Source organism: Copidosoma floridanum, unplaced genomic scaffold (genome assembly GCF_036245765.1).
Source record: "Copidosoma floridanum isolate Cflo_tuat_1 unplaced genomic scaffold, Cflo_Japanese_pri ptg000007l, whole genome shotgun sequence".
Lineage (NCBI taxonomy): Eukaryota > Metazoa > Arthropoda > Insecta > Hymenoptera > Encyrtidae > Copidosoma > Copidosoma floridanum.
In genome coordinates this window covers 14,708,454-14,728,154 of record NW_028321884.1, presented here as the reverse complement: position 1 = coordinate 14,728,154, position 19,701 = coordinate 14,708,454, and the positions used below count along the sequence as shown (strand labels likewise).

Here is a 19,701-nt window from a genome sequence, read left to right as displayed (position 1 = left end):
GTTAACGCAAGCTCGACCACGTGCCTTTTTCCCCTACACCAGCAAGCTTTAGATATTTTTGGCTTCTTGTAATATTTTATTTACGAGTGTTCTAACTATACATAGAATTTATAGAAAATTAGCATTTTATAAAGACATGTAGACATACCTACGCGTTATGGCATCTGATTTAATTCTTCTTGCACTGTTGGGTATTATATTGGTTATAAGTCAACAGCTAGAAGAATTTTTATATGAAATGCATGCAAAAAACACGCTTACATCTGCTTCTTAATTATTTTAACTGTTTTGATCAACATTTTTAGAGTATAAAGATATTAGTGGAGCACGAAGAGCTGACCTTAAGAGTTGCGAAAATTGAAGCAATTTCTTACCAAGCTTCACTATATTAGAGCGTGACACTTTTATCTCCCTTTTTTTTATGTATAGTATAGGCACCCTGACATTGGTCACTTTCATCAAGGAGATAAAGCTTGTTCTTGTCTTTCACAATGCAATCTTAGGAGAATTCAGATACTCTACGTCCATCGAAAATTTATCTCTACTGCTAAGATCAGATTTCTCGTTGCCGGAGCAGTTTCAGGAGATATTTCAAATAAATTTGATAGCAAAGAACATCCGTAACTATTACGCTGAGGTAGCTTTTGGTCAATTTGACGATTTGAACGAGATTCCCCTTTATTTCGACTTTCACACGTACGTGAGATAACCCATGGTAACTTTTTTTATACACGCAGAAAAGAATTACAGGAATTTTTACCGTAAAAGCAACGGTAATCCTGTGATAATTTGTCATTACGTAAATTTTTACCGTAGATGTTTATAAATTTTAACGGTAGTTTACAGTAATTTTTATGGTAACTGTAAAATTTATCCAAAATTTACTATGATTTTTACTCTACGGCAACGGTAAAATTTCCCCTGAAAGTGAATATAGCTATAGGCTGCAGGGTCACGTGGGCTGTAGAGAAGGGCTGACCAGATGTCTCTGTTGTAGTGGGCTATATAACCCGTATGAGAGAACGAGATAGACGTAACATCTGTATTACCGAAATCAACGTATAGATGAAAGTACGGGAATTTTTTATGAATGGCTATAAGCGAAGGAGTACTGCATCATGTGTCCAACAAATCCTTAAGTGCATTAAGTACCAATTCTATTAATGCAAATATCCACACAGGTCTCCAATTTGTAGGTTAGTCCGCGCTTTAGCAGACAACTGATCAGGTGCTCGGCTTTCCCATCCAGCCAACGTGACCCTGCAGCCTGTAGCTATATATAATCTTTCAGTTTTACGTACAAGATAGGTTTCAGAGGACACAATCGTCTCCTATTTCCAAAAACGTATTGAAAATTCTATAAAGGTATGACAACTGTTATTCGAGAGCCCACACTTGCAGAAAAAGTGGAAATAAAATAGAAAATCAAGAGCTCTTTTAAATTTTCTTAGTAAACTGAGGTATGCGTTTACAATAAACCAGAAACGAAAGCTGTGACAACTGCACTTTCATTACGTAAGTCCTCCATACATATGTGTGACATTACTTTTACTGGATTTTCTTACAATAAGACATTTTTCGAATATATGGCATGAGGCTCTAAATAATTAGAGTGGAGACGTAATACAAAGCATGTCCTCGGGCATGTCCTAATTCAAATGTATGTATGCCTTACATTCGGGACCTAATATGGTGTCAGAAAAAAAAATATCAGACATGCTTTAATGTCGGATAAACAGGCTAGCTTTTAAAATTTAGACTAAAAAGTAGACTCACAGATATATTTGACACTACAACTCTTAACTAAACTCTTCGTTAGCATCCTTTTTATTCAAGTAACTCTAAGCTTTTGGTCGTGACAACTTCTGGACTTGTCATTTCTAATGATGTTAACTAGACGAGTGATTTTTTTTAAAGTTCTTTGATTAACTAAACATTAAAAGATATTTTTTAAACTATGCAGCCAGAATAGTAAATTTTTCGCATGTAGTTTTGCACTCAAAGTTCGAGAAAAACTTAAATTCAATCGTTGCAAACATTTGCACAGTCCCATCAAAAATAGACGAAACAATTAAACCAGCCATTATTCTAGCATACTAGAAGACTGTTTCGGAAACAAGATAAACATGCTTAAAAAAAAAAATAAAGCATTACTTTCTTATTGCATAGAACTACTCAATGTTACAAGTGGAGAATCATTTGCTTCCGAGTAATATTGATCACTGTTTACCGTCTTGCAGCAAGTTATTTTTTATTTTAAGGTTAAAAGGAGGAAATATTTGGCTAGGAAAGTAAGAAGTAGGTAGTGCATTGTGAAAAAATGGGATGTGCAAATAACAAAGCGACTGAATCAATTGTGATTTGGTGATTTTGAAGTTGTTTGCATGTAACTGTTAGTACCTAAAGGCAGAAGTAAAAATGCACATGACTAGTCTTTATTGTGACAATGACTTCGTGTAGCGTGTTCATTCAATGACAACTCAAGCGGTAAGTGACTAGATAAGTTTGATCGTTTATCCGTAGAAGGGGTATATTTTGTGCTCTATTGTAAAAGAGTTTGCAATTTACTAGGTAGCTTAGACAAGGTAAATAAATAAGATATGTACTCAGAGCCTACACTGTAAAAAATGCTGTAGTAAAATCACTAGTGGATAGTAACTTTCTTTACTATCGTGAGCACAGTGATTTTGATATCTGATAGCGAAAACTATGTCATGAGCACCGTAATTTCACAAGCAATGTATTGATATTACTATCCGCTATTAAAATCAAAATGCTCAGCATAGGTAACAGTAAGTCCTTTGCTAAGCATGTCAATTTTATTAGCTGCATGATAAAAACAATCGGCAATTTAAATTACAAGACGATAAAGATTTTACGTTCCGATAGTAAAAATACGTTTAACATCCCTCGGAAAAATACGAGATAATAATAATATTGCACTCCGATGGTAAAAGTACATTGATCCAAATTACACGAGATAATAAAAGTATTATCTATTATTAAAGTTACATGCAGCTATTACTCTTCATGGGGGTAAGGGAATCTCGCATGGACTACATTAATGTACATGTATATTATTCTATATCATCGGTCGTCACTTGATGAAGATCCATATCAGATTAAATGAAAAAGTAGACTTATTATGACATAATAAGTCTACTTTTTCATTTAATACATGTATATTTCTACCTAATTTACGGTTCGTACTTCGCGCTCTCGCACTATAATGAATAATTGTGATAAGGATTAAAAGTAAATTTATCATCAGTGCTCTTACAAATTTGTAATCAGTAATTATTAGGTATATTTTATTTATAGCGAAAGCATTCTGGAAATTAAACACTTTTCAGGTTATGTATGATTTCATGACATCGTGGGTATACACCTTAGTAGACCAATAGCTAAATATTTCGGATCTCTACAAATCATCACTTTTCTCAATTGTGTGTGACGATGTGTCTGTAATGTGAAGAAATAAGAACATAACCCTTTTAGTAAAAAAGGAACTACGAACAGTACGGTAGTGCTTTGTTTAGTCGAAGCGACTAAAATTCGTAGACCGCCTCGTGAGCAGTGGAGGATAAACCTCGCAGCACGCCGAAGGTGGCAGCACACCGAGTTCACACAAAATTCATCACATATTCACATATGCAAGCGCCGGTCAATTTCTTTCTTACCTTCATCCTTTTTCTCCTTTTGTTTCAGTCGGTACAATTAATCGCTCTCGCGCCATCTCTCATTATGTCTCTCTCGCTATACTTTCATTAGCTAGACTTTTCTCTCCTTCTCTATCATGCACCTACATCTCCATCTCCTTTGCTCTCATTAAGTGTCCTCGGGTCATAGGTTTCTCCCCCTCTCTTAATTGCTTACATCATTCTCTCTCTCTCCTTTCCCGGCTTTTTACATAAGGTGTAAGGGATTGATGGGTCCTGACGACTGCAGCGGGTGGGAGAATTAAAAAGGGAAGGGGGGTCTTGCGACTACTTTGGGTGGGCGTGCCGGGTCAGTTCTGAACTATCTGTCTATACAGAGCGGTGTTCAGTTGTCAACTGCGATCTCGAGTATCTGGCATAGTTGGGTATTATATTTTTCCTACTGGTTTCTACATCTTTCCTCATCATCATCACGCACACGTGTATCTGGGGGTCACCTTTTTAGGGTTAATTTCTCTCACGCTTTCCTTTTTTTATCATCATCAACATCTGCATCATTTACGAGAAGCTCGGCGTGCTGCGACTAAAGCGCGGCGAAAATCCGCTTCACGGACCGTGCAACGTTTATCGATTCGTGAGTTTTTCGAGACACGTGCGGACGCGCACGTATACGTTTTCTACACACAATACACAAGTACACACTCTTCATTGCAGAAAGTTTATCTTAAATTTATTGTTCAACCTCACTCGTTTGTGTTTTCATTAATTTTTCTTTTCTTGGGTTTTTCTCTTCGGAGTTTTTCCCTTGAGCCACGAAATATATCTTCGTTCGTGGCTCATAATCAGTGCATTTGAATTTATTTCACCTAGTTCATTCCCATCCTCCGTTCCGAAAAATTCAGCAAATATGTCTTTTTTTAGGTGGATTTTAATTAATCATTTGTAAATTGAGTAGTTTTTTTGTGCCGCGATCCCTCCTTAATTTTAAGTAACAAATTAGTTGACTTCGTCAAAATAGACGCAGCCAACAGGGCAGCAACACTCTTACTACAATTCATGCTTCTCATATCGAAGAAATGACTTGTACGCTTGAGATAGTAAAATTACTACATGATCGCAAAAAAATTTCTAAAGATTTCGGCTTCGGTATAAATTACTATCTTGACATTTAATTTTACTGTCCGGGAAAAACATTTTACAAACCGATAGTAAAATCCATATACTGAGCATAGGTCTTTATTTTACCTATGCTAAGCATAGTGATTTTACTACAGCATTTTTTACAGTGCATGTATGCAACAGAATTTGACACTGTTGGAATGGAAAGTAGGGACAAAATTTTATCAACACCATAAAGATGGCATTTTAATGGAGTTTGTTATTTGATTTGTTATACTAATAAATTCATTCTTGCCAAGTAAAACTATAAAATAATGCTATAAAGTTACTCATTTTATCTCATTTGTAAGAATATTTATCGTTGAGTTCCAGCTTGTCTGAAGAAGTGCGGGTTCTATCACAAAGAGCCGACCTGAAGAGTTGCAAAAATTGAAGCAATTTTTAACCAAGCTTCGCTCGACTATAGTGTAACATTTTCTTCTTTCTTTCTTTTTTTACGTAGCACGTAAACACGCAAACATCGGTCCCTTTCGCCAAGGAGATAAAGCTTCTTCACGTCCCTCGCAATGTTATCTTTGGAGAATCGTGTTAGTGTACGTTCATCAAAAATGTATCTCTATCGAAAGATGATATTTCTTGTTAGTAGAGCAGTTTTAAGAGATTTTGTAAGTAATTTTGATAGCAAAGAACTTTCCAACCCACTGCGCTAAGATGGCTTTTAGTGAAGGTGGTGATTTTAACGAGATTTACTCTTATTTTGACACTCACGCGTACGTGAGAGATGTCCATGGTACCTTTTGACACAAATACCTTCTAACAGTAATTATTAAAGATTCGAAATGGAGTAACATATTATAAACCTTTGGCTTTAAAGAAAAAGTATTAGTGAGCAGCAAAAATGAATAGACAATTGTATTAGATATTTTTCTACAACAAAGCACGTACCTGAGCGCACACTAGCAAGTATCATTAACAAAGTTAGCCACGGAAAAAATTTAGGTTAAAGAAATAATGAAATTAAAAATGGAAAAAAAATAAAATGAAAATCAAAAAAAGGTGCGAAGACATAAAAAAATACAATGAAATTAAAAAAAATTATTAAATAAAGAAATGAAAACAAGAAGATCAAATAAAAAAGATTGAATAATAAATTAAATAAAAAAAATTATCAAATAAAGGCAATTTTTAAAAATTAAAAAAATTAAAAGAAACAAATTAGCGGGTATAAATGGGTGATGGGACCCACGGTAAGAACGAAGTTCTTCAAACATGAGATGAGAATAAAGAAACAAAATTTTTCAGGTAATAAAGGGGTTACGAGACCCACAGGAAGAACGAAGCTCTATAAAAATATGTATTGCATCCATATAGCTCAGTAAAACAAATACTTGAAAAACGAATGAAAAAAAATAAATTGAAAAAATTAGTTCAGTACGTATAATGGTTGAACTTTAATTTCATTATTTATTTAATTTTTTATCAACAACTATAAACAAAATTCGTTAGAGTTTTTGTAGCACTAAGCCTCTTAATCAACTTATTTAAATTATATCACGAGATATATTGCAAGTAGATTTTAAGCAAAAACTGACTTATTATGTCTATAATCATTCGAAGAATCGATAAACGACAGTAGGAATGCTTTGTTAGCCGTCTATAAATATAAAAGAAAAAAGTTGATGATGGTTCCATGAAATAATATAAAAACACTAGTCTGATCATTCTCTTTTAATATGATTACTGTTGTAATGTTTGTAATTCGGTGATGAAAACGAGAAACTACGAATTAAAAAATACTGACTAATTTGACATAAATGAAAGTCTGATTTATACTTGAAATTTTTTTTATTGTTTCTTCATAATTAACAAAAACTTTTATATGATGTCTACATTTCCACTACAAAACCCTTTTTTCTTTCTTGAATCCACACCAAGTATCACCACTAATCCACCTACAAGCAAATTATAAATACAAATCATCGTACTTCTATCAGACAATTTCAGGGAACTCAGCTTAATACATTCGTTTTTGATTTGCTACGTTCTTATAAAATTCAATAAACTATAAAATATTACAATTCTACTAAAAATAGTGATTTACTCCATTTCTAGCGATAAATGACATATGCGTTAGATTTAAAACTTATTCTCATTTTTGTCAAAAAATGCTTTTTATGGGGTATAAGGCCACGGAGGGCGTGGTTACACATCCCTGTATTGAGAATAAACTGAAAACTTTTTGCCATTGTTATATAAAGTATTGGTTTTCTTAGTTTTCCTAATTTTTTTGATTTTCTTACATGGTTTTTTTACTAAATACAATATTAAGTGTCTGTGATACTTTTCGAATAAAAAAATTCTGAAGCTTATGACAAATCCACTAATCAATAACACTTGCAACGGGATGACGGCGGTAGTACTTAACTGTGGACTTGAATGATCTTTTTCGGTATGTTTTATAGAAAAATGTGATTTTTTTTCCCAAGATAGTAAACCATTTTCTCTGTATTTCTGTATGCTGAAAAAAAAAATGGTATGACTTCTAATTAACATATATAATTATCAAAAAATACTTACTGATGGTTTAAAAATTTTAAGAGTGGATCTCCTTTTTTCAAACTAAAGACCAGTTTTCTAGATAGACCAAGTGGAAAAGCTAAGAGTTTGCAAGGAAACGTGTAAGTAGTTGGTTTTTTAATAAAGCCAGTTGTATAAAAAACTACTCTTTCGTTGCAAACCTGGAACAGAAAAAGAATTTTATTGGTTCATAATTAAAAAAAATTAAAATATTTTTTACAACACAAATTAAATAAACAAAAATGTTATATAATAAAATTCAATTTTATTATTGGTCCATCAGATAGATTTACTTATTTTAATACTCGTGACAGACGAAATAATGGTAGAGACGATGGATTAGTGGCTTTTAGGTAAAAGCACTTAAAAAAAAAAGAATAAGTGGATGTAGATAACTATAACATATTTTTTTTAATTAAAAAAACAAAACATTTAACAACAAAGGTGTGTCACTCAATTGTCTATAATCAACAGTTCAGACGTATTTTGTAGTATAACTAGTTTTTGCATACAGAGAAAAGTATCCTGTCTGGCTTCATAATTCCTGGCTTGGAAAAAAAGTAGAATGTAAAGTTTAAATAACGTTAGTCTAGAACGTATAGGTAAAATATGTTGGACAGCATTATTTAGTGAAGTAAAAATTAATGCCTTACAAAAATGAAAAAATATAATTCAATTGGTAAATTAAAAAAACTGTTAAGATACGAATATTTTTGATAAAAGTGTGAACTGAACTTGATCTGTCTAGCATTAACAAAAAGTACTTTTATAACATTTTACTCTCTTATTGAAATTAAGTACAAAGAGTAAAAGAACAGAGGCATGATGGTCCGGAAAAAGCTGCTAAGGTTATGTTGGCTAACAGTAGTATTTTCTCACCCATGTGACTCTGTACAGAAATATCTTTTAATTTTTGTGGATGCAAAAGTGTTTCTGCCACATTTTTTCATACGTAAATAACAATCAGTATACATGTATACTGAATAAACTAAACACGTAGAAGAAACATCTTCATACATACAAATTCTTACTTTCGTAAGCCGAAAATAGTTCGTTTACATGAAAGTTCAAATATTATTCAACTAGATTCAAACTTTCCACTTAATCTCTTAATTTCCTTTGATATACAGACACTGCATTGAATTTTTATAGTAATAAGAGGCTCTCCTTAACTTTTTAGAACGAAGTTCTTTATGTTGCGTTACTCGGGGGGGCTGGAATTTTAAAATCGACAGATTTTTTTCCTGATACGAAAGTGGTTTACTTTTTCTCTCCAGTTTATCCCCTCACCTCGTCCCCCTCACCTACTGTTCTCTTTACACTTCTCCTCTCCCCACTATATATATATATATATATATATATATATATATATATATATATATATCTGCCAACCGTGCCGTGTTACTCTTCTGCACACCTTTCTTCTCCATTCCCCCTCACACTCCCAAGCAATTAATTTTTAAATAAATTTATATTTTATTTTCCCACAATAGTTTTTATTTCACTTTGAATTTTTTTCTTTTACAATTCTAAATAAAAAAGAAAAAAAAAAAAAAAACATTTTCCAATAAAAAGATGTGATCCGTTGACTTCCTGCATATGAGGGCTAGTACCTTATCCACTCTGCTACGAACGCTGCCGACTTCATCAACTCGGTTTTTTGTACTTATGGTGTGGATCGTAACTATAACATTCCATTTTTTAATGAGTTCACTGATAAAACATTCAATTGTGTATTTGTTTCATAAATTATGTGTATTTGTTTTCTAAATAATACATCTAAAAAAAAAAAAAAATAAAAATAAAAAAATAAACATGTAAAATAGAGTTGAAGAACGTATCAATGGTTTTTAAAGGCGCTTATTTCGAATTCAACAAATAAATTATGTTTCGTTATTACATAATCACATAAATTAAGTAATTCATTAAATCAATTATAAATGAATTATGTAAGATCATTACATAAATATATTTCGAGTTTCATATCATTTTAATGGTTTTTATGGGCACTTATTTTTAATTTGATAATTAAATAGTGGCACATTGTCATTGAGTAATTATATAAAAATAAAGCAAAAATTGTATTAATGGGCTATAAAATCGCAAAAAAATAAGTGAAAAAAAAATTTTTTTTTAAATTGATGAAATGAAATATAAATATAACATAAAATAAAATTTTAAAAGACATGAATAAATACAATAGAGTGAAAAAAAAGAAATAAAAAAGGGAATGAAAAAAAAAAAGATTAAATATAAAAATGAAAAAGAAATTAAGCAAAGGAAATATAAAAAAATGAAAAAAATGTTATAAAATGAAATATGAAAAAAAATAATACAAGAAATGAAAAAAAAAAAAAATGCAACAAGAAATAAAGAAAAAAATAAAACAAGAAATTAAAAGAAAAAAAAAACAAATGAAAAAATTATAAAGGAAATTAAAACAACAAACCAGGGGGTACTAATCGGTCATGGGACCCACGGTAAGAACGAAGTTCTTTAAATATGAGATGGGTATGGACACAATTTCTCAGGTAACAAGGGGGTCGCTAGACCCACAGGAAGAACGAAGCTCTGTAAACGTTAGTACTGCATTCATGTTGTTTACTAAAACAAAAACTTGAAAATGAATGAAAAAAAAAAAATAACAATAAGTAGTTTAGTACTCACGATGGGTGAACTTCGTGAGAACGTCGTGCATAAATACAGTACTCACGAAGTTTAACCATCGTAAGTACTAAACTACTTATTTTTTTTTTTTTTTTTTCATTCATTTTCAAGTTTTTGTTTTAGTAAATAACATGAATGCAGTACTAACATTTACAGGTCTTCGTTCTTCCTGTGGGTCTGGCGACCCCCTTGTTACCTGAGAAATTGTGTCTATACCCATGTCATGTTTGAAGAACTTTGTTTTTACCGTGGGTCCCATGATCCATTAATACCCCCTGGTTTGTTGTTATAAACAAATAAGAAATTTTTGTTTTTTCGACTTACAATTTTTTGTAGATTCTTTGATGATTTTACAAAATTTACATAGCTTCGAAAAATAGGGGCATTTCACGGAATTCGTCCAAGCATTGCAGTCGTTATTGCACATTTTTTTATCCAACAAGGTTTGAAGTTTTCGTATAATATAGTCCTATAAAAACGTGGAATGAGCAATGCATGAACAGGGGGTTGATATAAAAAAAGTTCAATTCAAATCATAAACTGCTCATTCCACATTATTTTAGTACTAGATTGTACAAAAATTTTAAGCCTTGTTAGATTAAGAAATGTGCAATAATGACCTCGTAATGCCTAGATAAATATCGTCAAAAGCCCTGTTTTTCAAAACTTTATCAATTTTCTACTAAGTACACAACTAAGGACTTAACGAAAAAATGACAAGATTACTACTTTTTCTCTTAAAATTACCCACAAAAGCAAAAACAAAACTTTTTTCAAGCCAATTAAACATACTTATTCGTTTATAAAAAATGTGTATAAGTTATACTTGAAATTAAAATTAAGCCTCGATCGGCTACGAAAAGTATACCCTGGCTCCCACGAGTGCTATTTTTTCTACCAAGGCCACGGTAAACGTCCAAAAGTTGAAAAAAAAAAAAAAAAAAAAAAACCGCCCGAGGTATTGAAAAGTTGTATTCAGTATTGTATAAATAAAGTAATCATTTTCAAATGTACATTTAATATACATTGTAAGAAGCCATCACAAAAATGAATAATTTAGTCGTTCATAATATTTCTTACCATATTTTGTCGTCGATTGCGTTTACTTGCATTAAGACATGTCCATTAACGGCCAAAAGAAGGAGTACTAGCACCTTAAACGAATCAAATATATGCGTAGTACATAATATTTTACCACTGATGAAAATCGTGTGGGGACACAGTATTTTATGTACATCACTTTAGCTGATTGTGGAACGTAAGTTGGTACACAAAACTACACCCTGAACTTATCTGACACGTAGACCTCGGGCAGTTCCATCGATGTTCTCCAGAAAAAAACAAACGTGCCCTACATGCAGCTGAACAGATTGTTGAACGAGAGAAAGAAAATAACTATAATTTGGACTGTAAGTACCTCAAATCGCTAAATTAATATTTTATATAAGTTCAAATACCGAGAATCGGGTTGTACGCAATGTACAGGGGCGATGACAATGATGTAGTTGGCGTTGAGCCCTTCTCAATTTGAATTTTTCAGGTGAGGAATCTCTTGCCTCAGATTGCCAATAGTGCATATTTACAGTAATTATCTTGTTTCTTCTTAAATTGATTAATTTATTTATTTAATATATTATACCCCACCAAGTCGGTTATGGTCTTTATACTTGTTTTACCCTGTTCACGCATATTTATACTTGAGATAATGTGTTTAAATGTATTATAAATATTTCAATACTTTAGTTTGTAATTTATACTAAAGGTAAAAAAAATACCATTTAGAACAATGAATTTACCCCCGGTCTTTCCTTGTTTTACGAGTATCAGCGTATTAAAAAATTCAATTCCATCAAATTTATTTGATTCGAAGCACCTCCTAAAAATACCTTGCACTGTCCTTAAGAAATATTATTCATTCATATGATAGATGACAGCTTGTGACAATAAAATAATGTAAATTGTTGTGCTGGTACTCAAAAACGATATCATTTTGCGTTTAAAATATTTTTTTGTTTTGTTTTCAATTTGATTGTTTCTGTTTATCAAGTAGAGACTAAAAATATTAAATAGAACTTACCTGATATCCTCTGACCTCAAAATTTTGTCATTGTCTTTATTATTTAAGCAGTACTGATTCTTTTGGAGGAAAGAAATGTTTCAAGTATTGCGAGTTTGCAGTTGACTTTCGCGTTGGTCTGGCGATGGAGAAACGGATAGTTCTGGATATTGCCAAAGATTATTTGGATGAGTATATTCCGGGCGTTCTGAGAATTACAAATTTCAAATGCCTGCTTGATGCGATTGCGTGGAAAATTTTATTGTATCTCAGTATGAGAGAGCTGAAGAAATTTGCAAGAATCAATTTAATATACGTGCGTTGAAATGTCTGTCATTGTTTTGACAACTGTGTGCATGACACTGTTTATGTAATTTTGATCTGATGATTTCCGTTAAAAAATTGTCAAATAAAAAAATACAGAGATAGAAAAAAAAGAGACATGCTTTGGCCAAAGCTTTATTTCATTTATCATGAATTTCAGTGGATAAGGGGTTGGTGCTAGTATTTTCTAACAGTAAAAAGCTTGGCACAAAATTTTTTAGCTTTATAATTACAACGGGCACTATTTTTTATAGTCTTTTATCTCACACCTCTAATCATATATTAATTATATGTATACAACCGATTATTGAATTTGATTTACATTTACGAATATTTTTATATTTCCCTATTAAATTTTATTATACTATTCCTGCATTTTCTATCATGTCAAAAGTAAGAAAACTTAATTTTTTTACTATCTGTTATTCAAATCCTTTTTTCAAACTAATAATTGTATTAATTGTTTAATTTTTAGATACCATAACAGATAATTCAAAGTCTTAGCTTCGAAAAGTAATATACTAACTCTTAAAACGACAAATGAATTTAAGAATAGAAACAAATCAAATAGTACTAAACTCCGAATAATCTTATCATCGCAGACTAATTCTTTATTCCAATTATTACTTTGATAAAGGAATTGATATTTAAAATAATTTTTTCTACTAAAACAATCACAGAACGAATAAAAAGGCTTCAGCCACGTGACAATCGATCTTTTAAGATAGAAGATTTTATTATAAAAATCCCTCTGAACATTTGATATACATTAGTTTTATGGTATTGCGTTATGCAAAAAAAAAGTTAGACGAATTCTACAGACCATTTTCTTATAAATTCCAATTTTATGTAATCCCCCTCCCCCTTAATACATTGTGATAGTGGTAATAATACAATCTGTGGATTTGAAATTCTGGTTCAAAATATATTATCCAACATATATTAAATATAGTGGTCAAATGATCATTATAAAGGCAATAACTTCACCAATTGTCAGTGAATAATCTTACTAGAAGTTTAGGCAGTAGTAATATCATTTGTTTATCTAGTAGTAAGGAAGACTGATAAAATTTCTGTTAAAACCTGTCATTATTAAGTACTAACTGTATAAAAAAATTTTAGGTTTCAGAAAGAAAATAACGTGTTTCAAGAGAAAAAGAGTGGTAGCGTATCCTTATTATTCTTATTCATTGGTACATGTGACAATTATAATTAAAACTTTTATATTTCGCTGTCTATTCGTTATATTCGATATGTATATCGTTTCGATTGTTGAAAATACGTAGCTATGCTGAGTAAGAAATCACAGTTTTGAAAAAGCAGAAAAATCAATTCCGATGGTATATTTTACGTATCCTCTTCCCACACGGTTTCAGTGAGGATGGCTATGTTGTCCAATCCTCGCATAGGCGCATACTCCAGATTCCACATCAGATTAGTAAATACGACTGAAAAACATTTACTTCAGTATCACGAAACCATCGAGTTATAATGTGAAAATTCTGAAGTGAAAAAAAAAACTCACGCATCTCGCCTTGATGCAGGTCAGCAATGAGCTCAGGACAGGAACTGTTGCAAGGGTTGATGGGCGTAAGCCTCAGCTGCGTGGCTCCCCGCAATTGTGCCAGTGCAATCAAGCCCGAGTCCAACTCGACCCTCTTGTAGTTGGGACTGTTGTAGTCCGAGGACATGAGGACCCAATTGAAGTGGGCCGGTGACACGGTGCTCGACAAAAAGTAGGGTCGCTGGTAATACTTCCGAAGGACTTTCACCGCGTTTATGTCGCAGTTCTGCCAGTGGACGAACCACTTGGCGACGCCGGGCGAGTGCACCCGGCGTAGAAACGCGGCGAGGTCGGACGAGCCTGTACGCAGATTCGAGGTCAGAGCGCAGGGTACTGTCTCCATTAGACGCTCGTTTTCCAGATAAAGCTGTTTTGAAATAAGATAATACAAATTTTAAATTTCGTTTACCCGTTCAATGAGTTCTCTCCTTAAAGAAGTCATTACGGCAAGGTCTGTTTCAAAAGTTAACTTTCTTGAAAGAAACACTTTTTTTTTTATTACATCATTGAAGTCATAGTGTACAAATACTATAAAAGATTACAGAGAAGTGAAAAAATCACAAATCAATACCTTATATCCAAATTAGTATGCTATAATCTTTGGTTTTTTTGATAACGAACGCTATTAACATAGTATTCAAATTTAAAATATGGTTACCACTTTTCAAATAAGGTACGAGCAAGCTTTCTCAAATTTTTATTTTAAATTCTAATTACGATCTAAAACAACAACTATCTTAGATTTTGAAAAAAATTTTAGTTCAATAATCGAAGCAAAGGAAAAAACTGTACATGTTTGGCTGCGAATATTATAGATGAACCGTAGTACGAGCAAACGACTTGAAGACTTAATTTTTCAGAAACTATACCGCAAACTTAAAGATACGTCTGAAATTTCAGCATTTTTGTAAGTAATCCAGATGAATTTTTCGAGAACTTTTGAACCAAACGTAACTCCATAACGATCCTTTTAAACTTAACGAGACAAAATTAACAGCAGTTCAGCTTCATTGGATACGATATGGATATGTTTGTTTCAACTAACGTGTGTAATGTTGTCGAAACGGAAAAAGTCGGTGTTCATCGCGTTCCACGAATTCATGGCGTCCGTGATGATGGCAGGTGCATCTCGGTTGAGGTAATTGTCGACCAGCTGGCGATAACGAACGTCCGATAATCTATCGATAGTATCTACGGCCTCGCAAGTCTGAAACAATTGAGTTTTAGCTTTGATTGATTTTTCCCTTACCGATTAGAGTTGGATACTACGTGCATTGGAATTTTTCAATCGCATTGCAGTAGCATTGTAGTTTTTCATGGTATCTGCAATTGCAACACATATTACTCCAAGCACGAGTAACTCGAGTGAGACACTACACGCTTGACGAGACGAAAAAAATTGAACAAGATACTTTGGAGTTGACATCGGGTGAACTATTCATATTAACAAAAAAAAAAAAAAAAAGAAGAAAAAAATCAAGATTGAAAAAGAAGCCTTCGTACGAACCACGCAATCCTGCTCGGAAAACATGTAGTCGTTGTAGAACGGATTGTTCATGATGCAAGTCTCGTAGTAAAGCGATTCCCAGCGCCAGATCGGCAGGAGCTTGATCATCAATAGTCTACCGATGGCCGAGAAGTGGGTGCCGATGAAGTCAAGCTGGGCCGCCAGGCAGATGAGCGTGCCGAGGACGACGAAGACGAGTGTGGCTTGGAACAGGAATTGCAGCCAAGACCGGCGCATCGCTGCCACCAGTGGCTGGCAGATTATGTCCATTTCCTCCTCGGTGAAGCCAGCCTGCTGACAGTATCTGGACAGACACAAGGAGGTTTTTTTGTTTACGGGTAAAACTAACGAGAACTATATGGTAAATGCACATAAACATTTTCACGAATAAACTGTACGGAAATTAAAGGCAATGGTACAATTAATATGGATTCAAATGATTGGCCAATTTATTAACAAAATAGTGATGTCTCACTGAAAAACTGGAAACTAATTTCTTTGTCTTTGTTCAAAGTATATTTTTTTGTTACAAGGCACTTATGATAACAAAACTGATGTATTGGTTCTTAAAAATTGTGACGCAAGAGAAAACAAAAACGGTTTTCTACATTTTGTATTCAGCAGTGACGAGAACCTGAATATTAAAAAAAAAAAAAAAAAACGTAGAACAGAAATCAAGAGCAAGTTTCGTTTGATCCGAATTTTTCATCGCGACTCCAAGGTATGGACCATCGTGTACACATTTTGTACTCACAGACGAACATTTTTTCCACTGCACGTGGATTTCTAAATTGATCAAGAGAAATAATCTGTGACCCTTTAAAAGCATTTGCTAAACGAAACTCGTGTCTACACCGAAAACCAGTGTTGCAAGAAAGTAAAGCAAAGCCCACAATCGACCGGCAAAAAAACTCAAGCTGCTCTAAGCTTCTGCACCAGCCCCAATCCTCGCATCCAACATGAATCGAAATCAGTAACCCTGGCAGTGAAAAAAATCGACTCGCGCCAAAAGCACACAACACCCACTTGTAGAAAGAGTTGAGCTCGTCGTCGATCAGCCTGAGCTTCTCCGCGTGGGTCATCTCGTGAGGCTCCTTGGGCCCGAGCTTCTTCAACGGCTTGGCACCTTTGCTCCCCGACATCTCGATGGGCTGGCTTCTGTCACTCCTTCGATGAGCTAAGACACCAAGGGAAACAGCTTTTTCAGCTCTGGTGGCTGGTTGTGAGCTGACGACGCACACTTACCAGGGGTGCCGCTTATCGAGCGTATCTCTGCTGTGCATGCGTCGGACGGACCGACGCGCCGCAGAGTCGAAGCTTCATGGGGTGGTGGCTATTGATTTTTACTGGGGAAAGGGACGCGGCGATACATCCACCAACCGTGAGCAGCTGATTTTTTTTGTACCTCTACAGCTTTTTTTCGCCGCTCCATGCCTGTCTTCGGGTTCTTCTTGTAAAAAAATCCATGGGCTTATTCTCGTTATGGTGGGAGTAACGAATTAATTTTTTTCGGTACAAAATTTAGCCTTTCGAATAAATCGTGTGATAAAAAAAATATTTACAAAACCCCGCACTGCTGTCTAGAAGTCGATGTGGCTTGTAGCATATAATATATATCCTGAGAGAGATTCCTATTTTGTTATTACGTTGGGCTTTTCAAAGTCCATTTCAAATTTCAGACCAAGATTATTTTTATCAGTCTGCAATTGAGGTGTAACACACTATCTTGGAATGCTGTGAATATACAATAAAACCTGTGTGTTAGTTTGGTAAAAATAAAAAGTTGGGAAAAAAAAACGGCTCATAGATCTATTAAAATTTATTACGTGATCCTATAACATTCAGATAAATCGTTTAAAATTCTGATGAACATATGTATTTAATCACATGAAAATTTTTTTATGATGGTGTAAGATAAATTTTAATTAACCTTATTCTAATCTAATTAATAGGAAAGTAAAACCCCTATCTATAAGTTATGTATTTATAAGTTTTATGTAATTTAATAAAATAATTTAAAAAATGATACTTTATCACTCCAAAATCAGTGAAGCAGAATAGTATGAGATGGGATGGAAAATCAATTGCATGAAAGGATTTAGATTACGAGTACATGGACCGTCAAATCATATTTTTAAATTATTGCGTTGCCAAATTTAAAAAATTGAATCTGTGACTTCACATGATATATATTTTTAGGTATTCAGTTATTTTTTTAGCGAGAAAGTTCTAGTAAAACGTGAATAACTGAAAATATAAAATATAAAAAAATTTAGTAAACAATGTATGAATCTGAAAATTAAAATTCAATTCATTAACAATGTAAATAAAAGATTTGCAAATCCTTAAAATCGAGGTTGCAGCCAACAATAGGACATTTTTTACATTAACTTAGACTCTCTATATTCTTCAACCTACTTTGAAGTCACTGTCATTATATTTTTAAGTCTTATATGAAGTTGAGCCTTCAGATAAAATTAATTATATTTGATAGTGTGTCTCTGAATTTTTGTTTGCCAATATATCTTGACTCTAATTTTATTTGCATGTATTTTTTTACATCTGTTTTGGTCTTTAAGTCCAAAACTTTTTATTTCTACCTATGGCACTGTATAAAATATGTTCCAAACCCTATATACATATATATATATTTTTTTTAATAATAAAAAATTTTTACGTTAACGTCTTCTGTATTTAAATGAATTGATCATATTCAATGCATTGTAATCTCCTTCTGGAGTACTTAAGATGCATTGACTTTTATTGATTAGAACTGAATTGCATAGCTATAAATAATATTGTCGTTATTGGTATCAGTTGTATTATTACTGTACGTGTCCACTTCCATAATAAACATGAAAAGTAGTGAGTTAAATTTATGAAAAAATAATTTTTTGATAAAAATGTTCATCAATATGATTATCAACCTCACGTTATACGCTTTCTAAGAATTTTCGAGCATAATAAAAAAAAATGGTTATTCATTTTACAGAATAAATAAAGCTGTTACGTTATATTGTACATTTCGTACTTGATAATGTGACATTTGCAAGTTGCTTTGATTTTTTTCGTTAAATACAATTATTTATAAAAAAATGAAGTGTTATTTTACGATAAAAATTTTACTCGATGTGTCGAAGAAGATCACAAAAATAGCAATTAAAGTACGCAAAAGGAGTGCTTAAACATAATATTTTTTTAATCACTAAACATGGATCCACAGCCACAATATCTCTTGAACATCAAAAATAAAAAAATTAAACCTACCAGGAGTGAAGGGATTGCATTATTAGAACAAAAAAGGGCATTATAAAATAATTCTATAAGTAATCACATTATTTTTTTATTTTTTAAATTTATTCATGATATGGTAGATAACAATGTAGTTGTAATGGCTTGCACCTCAAGTGCAGAACATTTGTTGTAAAGCTACTCGTTTCGTTCGAGTTGACAATTAAAAGAAGAATCAAAATAAAAAAAATCGAAACGTAATTTAGCATTTTTTACTCATTATTTTTTTTAATGCATTGTCAACAATACATGGTCACTGCGAGAATTCGGCATCCGAAACCTCGTGTTTAAATATTCCTTTTTGGAAAATAATCAAGGAAGTGTTTAATTTAATAATAATTTTTTTTTTTTTTTTTCATCATCATTAGTTTTTGAAAACTTGGATACATGGATATAGCGTCGAGCAAAAATCGAACGTCTTATTATTATGTTTTTTTCTGAAAACTTACGAGGCTTATCATTCGTGAAATGAATAATGTTCACGTCAGCTATAGTTGATATCTTTTTTTTTCTTTTTTTTTCTTGGTACATTTTCGCGCTTTGTAACATATACATTCTTGAAAGAAGTATCCACGAACTTGAACTAATTTTTTTGAAAAACCCCTTGTAGTTTCTAAGAAGATCAAAAGAATCTTTTTTTTTCAAACTCTGCATCCTTAATAAATGTTTTTGTTATTTTTCTAAGAGTAAAAAAAATTATTTTTGGATTAAACAATCTAGTCTAGTTCATCAATGTCATAAATTGTGAAAAAAATTTATCTTTCTCAACATTGTGATCAAGGAATCCTTTTTTTGAGATTAAAAAACTGTTTTTTAAGGTTTTTAGAAGAAAAAAAGGCTTGTGACTTGGATATACCACTAATACTTGGCTTCCGTTTAACTGTATACGTAAGACTACATTTTCTACTTTGGTCGCTTAGTATTGTACTCCACATCT

At 32.6% G+C, this 19,701-nt stretch overlaps 1 protein-coding gene across 1 annotated transcript; it reads right to left on the bottom strand.

Annotated features, from left to right (window-relative positions):
- Positions 1 to 13,570: 13,570 nt before the first annotated feature.
- Positions 13,571 to 16,759, bottom strand: LOC106643079 (uncharacterized). The gene is made up of 6 exons (XM_014358056.2): positions 16,719 to 16,759; positions 16,500 to 16,650; positions 15,474 to 15,777; positions 15,012 to 15,173; positions 13,928 to 14,333; positions 13,571 to 13,850 (listed from the first exon to the last, which is right to left on the bottom strand). The coding sequence occupies exons 2-6, from the start codon at positions 16,613 to 16,615 to the stop codon at positions 13,750 to 13,752; spliced, it is 1,089 nt and encodes a 362-aa protein (XP_014213542.2). The 5' UTR covers positions 16,616 to 16,650; positions 16,719 to 16,759; the 3' UTR covers positions 13,571 to 13,749.
- Positions 16,760 to 19,701: the final 2,942 nt, after the last annotated feature.

Coding starts and splice junctions, on each gene's coding strand:
- LOC106643079 (XM_014358056.2), bottom strand. CDS start 16,615: ATGTCGGGGAGCAAAGGTGCCAAGCCGTTGAAGAAGCTCGGGCCCAAG. Junction 14,334..15,011: donor GTTTCGACAACATTACACAC/GTTAGTTGAAAC, acceptor ATTTCAAAACAG/CTTTATCTGGAAAACGAGCG. Junction 13,851..13,927: donor CCTGCATCAAGGCGAGATGC/GTGAGTTTTTTT, acceptor AATGTTTTTCAG/TCGTATTTACTAATCTGATG.